General features: G+C 36.9%; 1 protein-coding gene across 1 annotated transcript in view; it reads right to left on the bottom strand.

Moving 5' to 3' along the window:
- Nucleotides 1–10,542, bottom strand: part of LOC138015023 (proton-coupled zinc antiporter SLC30A9, mitochondrial-like) — a 23,780-nt gene extending 13,238 nt beyond the window's left edge. The window contains exons 1-5 of the mRNA XM_068861918.1: nt 10,355–10,542; nt 8,148–8,240; nt 7,303–7,423; nt 2,277–2,375; nt 1,320–1,411 (exon numbers count right to left, since the gene is read on the bottom strand). Of these exons, the coding sequence (XP_068718019.1) occupies nt 1,320–1,411; nt 2,277–2,375; nt 7,303–7,423; nt 8,148–8,240; nt 10,355–10,475 (526 nt within the window). The 5' untranslated portion in view covers nt 10,476–10,542. The remainder of the gene's footprint in view (nt 1–1,319; nt 1,412–2,276; nt 2,376–7,302; nt 7,424–8,147; nt 8,241–10,354) is intronic.
- Nucleotides 10,543–12,500: the final 1,958 nt, after the last annotated feature.

The raw sequence follows: 12,500 nt of genomic DNA on the forward strand, positions 1-12,500 counted from the left end.
TAGCAAGCAAGAAATAACTTTCAAAAAGAAACACACAATTTTAAATTTGCAAAACATGTTTCGGATGATCGACATCCATCGTCAGTTGTGAATACAAGTGAAACCGCTAGTCGGTGTTATATAAAAGATAGCTAATAACATGCATAAGTACTGATTAAATAACAACGTGAATAGAAAATACAATGATGAGAAGACAATGGGTACATAATAATGCATACATTATTCAAAATTCCAGAAAAAGCATAGAGTCAAGAGAAGGTTAGTCAGCACACTGGTGATACAACAGCTCTCCATTCAAAGACCTTGGCATAACAGTGAAATCAATGGGAAAAAAATCTCAATCCTGGTAATGACAGTGTATTTTAAATGCAGAAACCAAGGAATCAAAGGTGGGATAAAGCTTGTCAGGCTTCAAGTGAAGTACACTGTAAATGGTCATCAACAGTACTAAACAGACACTCGGAATCGGAACCATTAAACAGAATCAGAGAACAGTAATATTTAACTCATTGTGGTTCACTAATTTGGTTCTCCACATGTTTGGAATAATCAACACATATTTGAGCAGCACCCAAATGTATGTGATTTGCGCCATCCTGTGTTCTTCTGACTCAAACGCGATAAAAACAACCCCTGGGCTAGAAAACTGGAGCAAAACTGGAGAAAAACACTACAAATTTCTCAAAAGCTCTTGTATTAGATGATCTAAAATATACCATCAGTTAATTCTGAACTGGAAATCAACCAAAGTAAAGAACACAGTACAGGCTAACTATAGCCTTAAAAATGGACATTACAGTGCCCAAACATTTTGAGTATTTCATGACCTACCAATAAAGACAATTAAATTTGAAGTTTGCATGTTACATTTGGGAACCAATAATTATTATGCAATGTACATGTAGTATGGAGAAAGACAATTAACTTTAAGGATAATAGAAATTAAAAGACTATTATTTTTTTATTAAATATCTAGAGCAATCAAGGTTAAGGTGAGTGGACCTCGTTTATTTGCCAAAGAATGGATACTAAAATAAAGCAAATTAAATGAACGCTCTATCATCAATTCTTTGTTTGCAGAAGACTGCCATACTAGCTGTCATAATAACTAATACCGGTAACTGGCACCCTGAGCCCATGAGTAATATAAACATAATCTGTAGGTTGCGTTTATCTTGGAATAACCTGCAGGTTCCTGAGGCCAATCAAATAAAGAAAGCATGTAAAATGTTAAACAAAGGCAAATGACAGCTCTAAGCAATTTTATACATGTAGTAAACTGTGCAAAAAAACACTATTTAAAGAGGTTGTTTTCTTACCTTTTCTGTAACGCTCACTTTCTTCGTATGCCTTTTTCCTCTTCCAGATCTCTCTTGCAAGCCCTTCAGGGCCTCCCCAGATTTCATGTGATCTGTAAGTAACACAAAACATAAAACTCACTGAATCCCACAAATCTGATTATTTTGCCAATAATTATTAGCATCTTCTTTGTAGAGCGAGTTTCAATTGAGTGTCGTAAAACCAAAACCAAAGTAATTACTTTGGCCAATCAAAAAGGACTGAGAAAATCCGGCAAACCAATCAAAACTCGAAGTAATTACACGTAGCCGACACAAAGTGCGGGAAAATGTGCACGCGTGAGCCACGATTGGTTTTGGTTTCACTTCTGATTGGTTGAAAAAATGGCGCGAGAACTTTGAACCAATCACTGAGTGAAGTAATCATAAACCAAAGTAATTATCTAATTACTTTCGACACTCAATTGAAAACCGCTCTAATGCATTGTTAAATTTGATGTTTTACCCAATATGATATACTAATTTTACTTGTCTAAGAGTAGACACCGCTATACCTGTGTACAGCATAAAGAGTTAATCAACCTACATGTACATGTATCAGCGTTTCATCCCTCACTGTATAGTTTCATTGGTTTTGCTACAACTCTCAATGTCATCAATATTCATCAGCTTTTGCTGTGTTGTACATGTACATGCATACTGCCATCTGTCATGCACATACCTAATTCTACACAGAGATTCTTGACAAACCTGAGAACTTCACTTAGTAGTTTATAAGCCGCACGCATGCATGATTTTGAGAGAAAAATAATAAAATCGAAAAAAGCACCATGGCAAAAAAGTTGTTTGTTTGTTCACAGTTGTTCATGATAAAAACATGCTGAAATCTAACGCTGTGTAAGCATTTGCAGTGACCTTAGGAAGTCAATCAACTCTTGAAAACTGTCAAGGTTAATCTCTATATACCCAGTGAATTACCTTTTCTCTACATCAGATTTTAGGTAACAAACATCAGGAGGCTGATCTGGGTCACTGTAGGCACTGCGAACTGCTGTAGTTTTCAGGCCTTCTAAATCACTGATAATTAATCAAAAATTACTGTCAAACTTGTTACTTAGCAAGACATTTAGTAGACGCTGCAATGTTCATTTTAAAATAAGTCATGATTAAAACTATAATGTTTTCAATATTATTGCAATAATACTTTCATTCAAAGGCAAAGTGAATATCATGGATTAAAAATCCCCTTGTTGGCATTAAATCATTATTCATTTCGCAGTCTGCTGGAATAATTTTGTCTTTTTCTAGTGGGATTAGTGAATGCTGAACATGTTATCCATGCAGGGCTCAAAATTTAAAAAAAACTGAAGTTACCTTTTCGCGACTACAACGTAACTGAGGAAGTTACATGTAAGGCCCCAATATAAGTAACTTCAAGTTGCCAGAAGGTATAGGAGCCCCAAAGAGAGGAAAGCAAATTCAGAACTTTAAAAGACAATTTTACCACATCCTCAATGCACAAGCAAAATGTAAAGAAAGCAGATAAAACTGTCAAAATCGATGCTACCTGTCAGGTTGTAGGTTACAAGCGCAAAACACAATTACTGGTAACATGGTGGATACAAAGTATGTTAATTCAATACGGGTCAGCAGTCTTTCTGTAAAATACTGTGCCCACGATTTACACAGAAGTAACACCAGTGGTAATGGCGTTGTACTAAAATTTTGAACGCTACAGTACATGTAAAATCCAGACATATTAATTTGATTTGCTCCACATTTTTGTTGCAGCAAAGCAATCTTACACTGTAGATGTTCCTTAACCTGGATCACTTATTCATTTATTCACTTTCATTCAGAAATGAACTCACCAAGTTGGCGACTTAAGGAGAATTTTTACTCACATTGGCAACCATATTGGTCACAATTGCGAGCCGTGTTATCATCAAAAGAACGAAACTATTCTTGAAGAGGCTTATTTATCTGACCCCAGTTGTTCAAACGATGGATAGCGCTATCCACCGGATACTGTAAATCAATAGTGGATAAGTTGATCATAGCAAAACCAATTGTGCTATCCAATGGACAGTGATTTATCTACTGGATAGCGTTATCCACTTTTTGAACATCTAAGGCCAGGGGAATAACTCGAAAACCGCAAGGTTTATTTAAACCCCTGACTCGACTTTTATACACATATCTCCTTCTCCATACAATGTATGTTGTTACACTTTTAATTTTATAGTATTTGCAAATGTGTATTAAGTGTAATTAGAGTAAATAAAGTATTGTTGTTGTTGTTGTTATCATTGGTGACTACGTGTAATGCAGGTAATCTGAAAAAAGTCAAATGCTTCTTTTCAGAAGTCGAACCTAGGACCTTCTGTATACATGTAGTTTGGATACTGTACACATGTACCAGTGACTATACCTGGTAATTCCACGGTACTTGAGACATACGCTTGTAAAAATTAGCATTCACTTAAAGGACAGTATAACTGTACACACTGTACAGTATCTAGACTGTTATGAAATTGTACTTTTCGGATGTCAGCGGAATGATTTCATGGCATAAATTATCATTAATTAAACAATTCAGCCTATTGGGCTGTCACAGAGGGGACATGCACAAATGACCATGGTACATTGTAAATCTATCTTGATAGGAAATCTAGTAAAACCTGTCAGGACATTTACTTATTTACTTAGACTGTTTAAGTTAATTATTTCTCCCTGATTTTGTCTGAAGAAAGAGATCAAGGCCTCATCCAAAATTGAATTGTCCCCTCTGTGACAAAAAATATAGGGATAAAAATTATTATCTCTTCAAAGCAATTGGTAATAATTATACGAAATTCTGTTTACAGTTGAAGTATGGGCTGACAAACTTACAAGTTGTGGAGGAGTTCTTCTATTTCTCTTTTCTTAGGATAGGTGTGAAAACTTTAAATGTCACGGAGGGGATCTTTTTGTCACAGAGGGGACTTTGTGTCACAGAGGGGACTTTTCTGTCACAGAGGGGACATTTTTTGTGAAAAAAAAATTGTCACAGAGGGGACTTTTTTGACACGGAAGGGACTTTACTGTCCAGAACGGACATATATTTCTTGGAGGAAGAATTATTCTTTTGAAAGAGAAACTACTGCTATTGAAGATAAACTGTTTTAACCATCCATAATCTCCTCACACAAAGAACAAAGAACAGTAATACTTAACCTGCCAAAATGTGCAGTTAATCAGTGGAAATAAGCATTTATTAAGTTCTCATGAATGATTCATGATAAAGCTTTAAAGGATTATGGGATGATAGACACTGAACATGCTCACTAAAGCAAGAGCACACATGCAGTTCTTGTAGAGCAGTTCAAAACGAGTTCAAGCAAAGAGAGGACAAAGAAATACAGAGAAAGACTGAGGGAAAATGAAGAAAAGTATGAGGTGGTTAAAAAGAAGGACAGAAAGAAAGAAAAATGATTATTTGAAGAAGAAAGCCAATCAGCCTGAAGCTTTGAGAGCCAAGGAAAGAGCGAAGAAAAGAAGGCAAAGGAAAAAAATAGCAGACGTGATCAAGAAAACAGGCAAAACTTGACATGTAGTCAAGTAATTAAAGCCCTCAGATGTTTGGAAAAGCACTCAGTAGAGCAAAGAAGCACCTGCCAAAATGCCCTGAAAGAAAAGTGCAAGTGACTTAGCAAAGATTGTTCAAGATCTTTCCCCAAGAAAACGGAAGGCGGTGGTGGATTTGTATGACAACAACTTTAAGCGAAGAAAAGAGTACAGCAAGGACAGAAAAAAAAGATGTGATGCTCTCACTGATCATGAGATACAAAAGGTGCAGAATTTCTATTTAAGAGAGGACATCAGCAGAATGCTTCCAGGGAAGAAAGATTATGTGTCTGTCAAACTAGCTGATAGTAAAAGGGAACACAGAAAGCAATGTTCAGATTGGCAAATCCAAGTTTGCACAACTCCGGCCACCCCAGGTCATACCATCATCTGCATTTGACCATGAAGTATGCATCTGTAAGTATCATGAAAATATTGACCTCCTCCTTCAAGGCCTATCAAGACTTGGCACATCTGGCTGCATATCAAGTGAAGAAGCTGTTGCAAAGACAGTATGTAGTCTTGACTCTTGCAAATGCATTGACAGGGTTTGTGACAGCTGTGGGGTAACTGAGCTTAACTGATAATCTTTTTGAAGGCCTAGACAAAGATGACTCAATATCCAGCTACTATCAGTGTCAAAAAGTGGAAGGAGCTGTGAAGAAAAACCTTGTTGACTGCACAATTGCTGAATCAGAGAAAGATTTGCAGGCCCAAATGAGACCATTTAGTTGTCATGTTTACAATATCAGGCGTCAGTTCCAAGAGGCAGAGTAATTATTCACGAGGGTTTTTCTGAGAGGGTACACTGTAGTTGCCTTTTTTATGGTCCTGTCTTACTTGTGGGCAATTGCCCTCAACTCAGCGTGAGGTTGAGAAAGTGCACCTTTTCATTAGAAAGCAGTTCAAACTTTAAGCAGTGCATGATAAGAAACTTGGACTAGTGGTAACATGAAACTGTCTGAAAAATATGCTGGAAGTAATCTTGTACAAAATTTTATCACATTAGCCATTGCTAGTAAAACTACACCATTCATACATGTTTGTAAACAACATGGAAGATCTGCATAGGTCCATAAGTTTATATTCTACTAGCATGGTAAAATGTACACTGACATTTGCTTTCATAGAACAGTGTCCCTATACAATTGACTGTATTGCAAGTTATATTCAGAAGTTGTTCTTGCCTTTTTTGATGTACGGCACTTTCATTCAATGAACCACTTACATTCATACATGCATAAATGAGGTCACTACTTTCAGAAAAAAAAATTATCACCTCAATTCTGTGTTCAGTCATTGTTGAGAGAGAGACACTTAAATTATAATTGATGTATCCGAGCTGTTTGTATTTTCAGATTATACATGACTTTATAAGACTTCATGGAAGTTGCAGATTGGAAAGTGTCTTGTTTTTGTTAGGACAAGGTCTTAATGAGCCTTACATTACAGTACAGTGTTGTCTTTTGCAATTGCCTAGCTTGTTAGAACCTAATATTTCTAAATAAAATAAAACAAAAATAATCAGAAAGTGACCCTGTTTGAGAAGGAATGTATTATGAAAAGAGTGTGCAACATTCTTACAGATATATATAATACACCTCAAGAATGTTTTGGTTATAACACTAGACAAGTCTAGTATCATTGTTTTACTTTAAACACTTTGCTACAGAGAAGATTGCAGAGTGGCTATTAATGACCGCTATCTATTAGACAAGAGTCACCCTCCATGACAGTCCCCTCTGTGACAATAACCATGATCACTCATTATTATCTGTGCTGTATCAGAGAGCAAGAATGTCTTTTCCATCAATGCAGTTTAATTGTTGATTAACATAAAAATCAAATGTGCACTTAAGTGTTGTTGCTGCCGGTTTACATTCACAGGATTTTTAGCCTAGTTTTTAATTTTCTATTTTCTTTGGTTTTCTGGTCCTCTCCGTGACAGATTGAATAAAGGACTAAATCTTTCCAGATGTGACAGAAATAATTTTGAAAGGATTTGACAAAGAAGAGTCATCATTTATTTCATCATTACAAGTCCACAGGGAACTAAACTAAATTTGGCAAAAGGAGCTATTTATGGTTTTGTTTTCTGATGTCCCCTCTGTGGCATGCAAAATATTGTGGAATTACCCTATAATAGGAGAGACTTTGATAAGAAAGTCTTCATTTCATCCACCGGGGTTACAATACATAACATCTCTTTCAGTACAATAAAACTATTCTTTTTTCACAATTAATTGCACTTGACATTTTTACAAAAAGTCACCTAGAAAACAGTTCATCTAATTTTACCTCCCAGCTGATAGATTTGATACTTACATATCAGAACGGCTTTACATGTATTATCATTACAGTAATCCTAATCTACACAAAAATTTCAAAGGGTACAAACCTTGGTTTTAGAAGATAATCACTCATGGCTCGTGTGGTTGAAATAAAGGTGTTTTGATAGTACTTTTTGTCATAATTAATGTCTCCTGGTGGTAGTTTAAAGAGCCTCTTTTTCCGCTCACCTAAACGATACATGTAAAAAAGGCACTAGTAATCAACACCAATGATGTACAGTGAATGAAAGGAAAGTTGTGGTTCCAACAAGCTTTTCCTATTATTTTCAATTTGGATCCATCAGTTACATTTGTAACTCTGTAGCTCAGATTTTTGTCATTAAACCATCATAATAATTACCGTAGGCAAATCTCAACAACAATGATTAGCAGCCATGCTCCATTTTGCAACCATGCTTTAAGCCCCCAATCATCGTAATGAAAGCAAAAGATGATCATGAGTCAACCTACTGCCCTGACTGATAGTTGATGTTAAAGTACAGCTTGTTGAGATCAAGCTAACATAATAATTTTTATCAGTAACAGTCATGCAAAGAACAGCCAACAGCCAGCACAAATGCAGGAGTGGGAGAGGGTTGGATCATGCAAAAACAAAGTTTTCCAAGTGGACTTGAGAATCAATATAAATTCGTCAGGATCCACATTAGGACAGTTTCATACATGTACCCCTGCCTCATCACTGCTACATGTATGTTCATATAGGTGGTTTTCATGTTACGTCATCAACGCCATGTTGGTGGACAAAAACAAAAGATCTCTCATTATCTCCTTTTGTTCGTCCACCTGCAATAATTATGGTACATTGTAGCTTTGTTACCTGTGTCTCTACAGAATGGTTGCAAACTACCTACAGTGCATTAGGCCATCTTAATAGGGTGGTACTTTAGCTTACCTTTGTTATTGGTCTTCTTGCCTTGAGTTGTGTTATCTGTACATTTGCCATTGCTTCCTGTGTAACTTGAACAACCTCTCAAGCTTTTATACCCTGTACAATGAAAATGGAAAATAGCAAGGGCACCAGCAACTATATTATTGATATTTATAAGTACAAAAATTGTTCATTCGTTCAGTCCTGGCAACTACTTTAACACCACTTCTAACAACAGAGCCAGAGTGAAGAGAATACCTGTGGTGGGCTTCGGGGGAAATGGGTATTATGTTTAAAAGAAAACCTTTATCCTGGAAATTCTCCATTAACGTTTGGCATGATTTTCCCGCCTTTGACTGAAGGGCAGCAAGCCTGAATGGCTAAGGGCTACATCATGTGGCAGCCCAAGGAAAATGATATTAAAATTAATGCCCTCTTTTGTATCGATTCTAGGGTTTTGCTCAGATAAACCGCAGAGTATGTCCCCAGAAGGGTGCTGCATATTCAATAACTAATCTAACCAGGCTACAGTATACATGTACTTGAACCATTGTCCTGCCAGGCCACAGCAGGTTTTGTTTGTTGTACTTTGCCGCTTTTGGTCTGCAGCACTTGCTTTTCAGTTTTTCCCAAAGCAGGGCGTCAAGTGACAAATGGCACTCAAAAAATAGGAAAATAGGACATACGGTGGCCAGAATTAATTTTTGTCTGAAACATTTCACCTATATGGCGTGATCTTCAACCCTCTGAAATTATAGATAGGATCAAACTCTCTCTGTAAAGGGCCTGTACCAACTGCAAGTTATGTATACCAGAAAGTACAGCAACTACATGTATCTACACGGATGAACAAAATTATTTATGTTGTCAAAATGAATTCACTTCCAGGCATTTTGGCATCAAAACCTCTTTATAATGCTTTCAATTGGCCTGAAATTTTCTTAAAATGATGCGCAGTGGAAGTTGATGTCAGCTTCCATAGGGAACTTCAGAAGCTGAATTAAATGTTCTTATTTCTAAGAGTTTATTCAAAGTTACCATTTCTAAAATTACGTCTTGCCCACCGTTGGACATACAATACAGTACACACTTACTGGTAATAATAATATTGACCACTCCCCATAGGGGCTTTTAAGGGCCAATGAAAAACTATCACAAAAGAACAGAACATTCAACAATTATTTACTGTTAAGAATCTCAACAAATTCCAGTGGTCATAACGTGTCTTGAACCCAGGGTCCCTGGCCCTTGGCCACACTGCACAATAATTATGCGGGGAATAAATATGAGTTTGTTTGTAATGATTACCATTCTAACAACCATTACAAAACATAAAAGGCTGAAAAAATGTTTGAACTTTTTAAAATAAAATATTGCTAAAGATACAAGATACAAATGTCTTTAAATAGATGGTGTATTAATAAAACAACTACATGTATTCTTTGAAAACAAAGAGGATGAAATTGGATTGAATTACTTGCCTGACCTGCCAGACTCCTTTGCATGCTACAAAAACACGAGAAAGTCTGGGCAGAAACATCAGATGATAAATTCTTTACATTTTCCGAATGTTTTTGACAGAAAGGTTTCTTTTTGTTAAGAATTTTATCTCAAATATTTCAAAATGTTCCCCTGCACCCTAAAAATAGGAAAAGATAGGAATTCCTTTAAAAGATAGGAGAAAATAGGAAGCAGGCCAAAAAATAGGAAAAATAGGAACTTGACGCCCTGTTAAAGACAAAAGTCGACAGGGAGGTTTGACAGTTTGAAGGTTTTGGGTTGCTTCAGTAAAGGTAAAACAATGACCTGTAACGAGTGACCTGTGGAATGTGACCTGTGTTTTAAACCTGCTGTGGATTTGGTAGTCTCTGGTGAATTTTTTCCTTCCCTAACCGTAGTTTTCTTTTTTTAGGAAAGCTATGACAAAAAGAAAACACTCTGTAAGCAAGCGGATTTCTTCTACAATATATTAGAATTTGGTTCATTGGGAGCCCTGAGAGTACACTGTATAGTTAGTGAAGAACTGAAAATCCCGGAAGGAGTAACACAACCACGAATATTACACAGTAGGTGACTGATTTACTTGTCCAGAGTTAACATTCAATTGTCGGCTCTCATAGATAGCTTGGATAAAAGAACAAAAAACTTATACACAAGTAAGCTTATTAATTAAAGCTTAAAAATAATTCAATTGCGAGCTGAGCTTGAGATGTAGATCCAAAAGATAGTACCTTGGAAGAATTCAACTTGTAATCCAACATTTTTCCATGAAGTTAGACCACTCGTTTGTCGAAAACACGTAATTTTCGCATTTTGGGCTAAAATTTTCCAAACATTTGCCCACATTCTCATTAAATGCAGGCATTTTAAAACTGGTCCGCCATCTTTCTTTGTCCTCAGTCGGAGCTCATAGGTGTATGCAAACGGCCCTCTTACACGAAGACGTCACGCGCGCCACAGGCGGACAACCCTGAGGATGCGAGAGCGTGTGACGTCACGTTATTTTGAGACAGTTGTTACGGCTGTTTCAACTGATCGAGGAAAATGTTCCATAAAAAACTTCAAGCGAGATGTTTATTTTCGAAAGTTCATTTTATGGACGGCCAGATAAATAAAGTTCACTCACCCACTATTTTCTGCGTTGTCCTTAGTGATTTGTAGGCCTTTCTCGATTATGCTAGCATTTTTTTCGCGGTGGGTCTAATTTGCAGGTCGCAGGTCGCGGGTTGCAGGTCATTGTTTCACCAATACAGAAAGTATCCTAAACATTCATAAAAGCTAACCTTAGGCCTAAAAACGTTTGTTTAGGCCTAATTAGGCCTAATGTTAGCTTTTATGAATGTTTAGGATACTTTCTGTATTGGTGAAACAATGACCTGCTTTAAGCAGGCTGTCTCAACAATCTTGCGATTATCACATCTTACCGACCGTTCGGCGAATCTATTACGGATCCATAATCTACTGCAAGCGCTTTCTACACCGAAGAATTCCTTACTCGGCAAATGGAATTGCAACTTTCAATCCATCGATACTGTCTTCTTCGAATAGCACCAAACACCACGACTGTTTTTGCCTCCGTGGTGATATCCATTCCAATCCTGGTCCTAGCTCTACAGAATGTACTGTATTTTCAAGATCATCCCAGTGTCCGAGCCATTTTAGAAAATGACATGGACCGTACAGATTTCGGTTTCTCGCCCATTAGCACCATCTGCATAGAGCAACTTTTGAAAGAAATCAAAGTAAACAAGTCAAGTGGATACGACCACATTACTCCGCGACTGCTTAAAGAATCTGCATCAGTGCTATGCTTTCCTCTTTGCTCTATCTTCAATGCCTCGATTGCACAATGCAATTATCCTAAGAACTGGAAAAATGGCCAAGTCACACCTTTATTTAAAAAAGACAATGAACTCAGTAAAACAAACTATAGACCAATATCTGTTTTACCGGCTATTAACAACATATTTGAGAAACTACTTGCCTCCCAGCTTCAAGCTCACTTCGATGACTGCCTATCTGCTTATCGTAGAAATTACAGTTGCCAAACGGCGCCATTAAGAATGGTTGAAGACTGGAAGGACAGCCTTGACAACAACAGACTTGTAGAAACAATTTCCATAGATTTGTCTAAAGCCTTTGACAACCTACCGCATGCACTTCTTCTTGCTAAACTAAGGGCTTACGGTTTGAACCACCATACATGTCATCTTTTAAAAGATTACTTGCAGGATAGAGAGCAAAGAGTGAGAATCGGCGACACATACTCTCCTTGGTTACGTGTTAAACGAGGAGTTCCTCATAGGAACACTCTTGGTCCACTTTTATTTAATATTTTTATTAATGATCTTTTCCTCTTTGTTAAAGCCAATTTAAATATCTATGCAGACGATCAGCAAATCTATGACTCACATGAGGACCCGGCAGCACTCCATCTTACAGTGCAAAATGAACTTGACAATGCAGTTCACTGGTGCAAGATAGACGGATTGAAAGCTAATCCTGAACAATTTCAAGCAATGATCCTTGGAGAAACTAGCCGTAAATACAATTTTAAAGTAGGTGGTATTGAAACTAAGAAAAAAGATCAAATTGACTTATTAGGGGTTAACTTAGACAGCAAATTAACGTTTAGTAAACATGTTTCAGACATCTGTGATCGTGTTAACAACCAGCTTAAGGTTATTAAGCGTTTCAGAAATATTGTATCCAGTAATACTAAAACTAGGTTGTATAGAGCTTTCATCACGCCGTATTTTCTATATTGTAATAATGTATGGCACTTTTGCGGAGCCGGAAATGCGCGAAAATTAGAATTGCTAAACAAGCAGGCTCTACGTCTTATTTTTGATGACAATAACAATACATACGAGACTC

This window comes from Montipora capricornis, chromosome 9 (genome assembly GCF_036669925.1).
Source record: "Montipora capricornis isolate CH-2021 chromosome 9, ASM3666992v2, whole genome shotgun sequence".
In the NCBI taxonomy this organism is placed as follows: Eukaryota; Metazoa; Cnidaria; class Anthozoa; order Scleractinia; family Acroporidae; genus Montipora; species Montipora capricornis.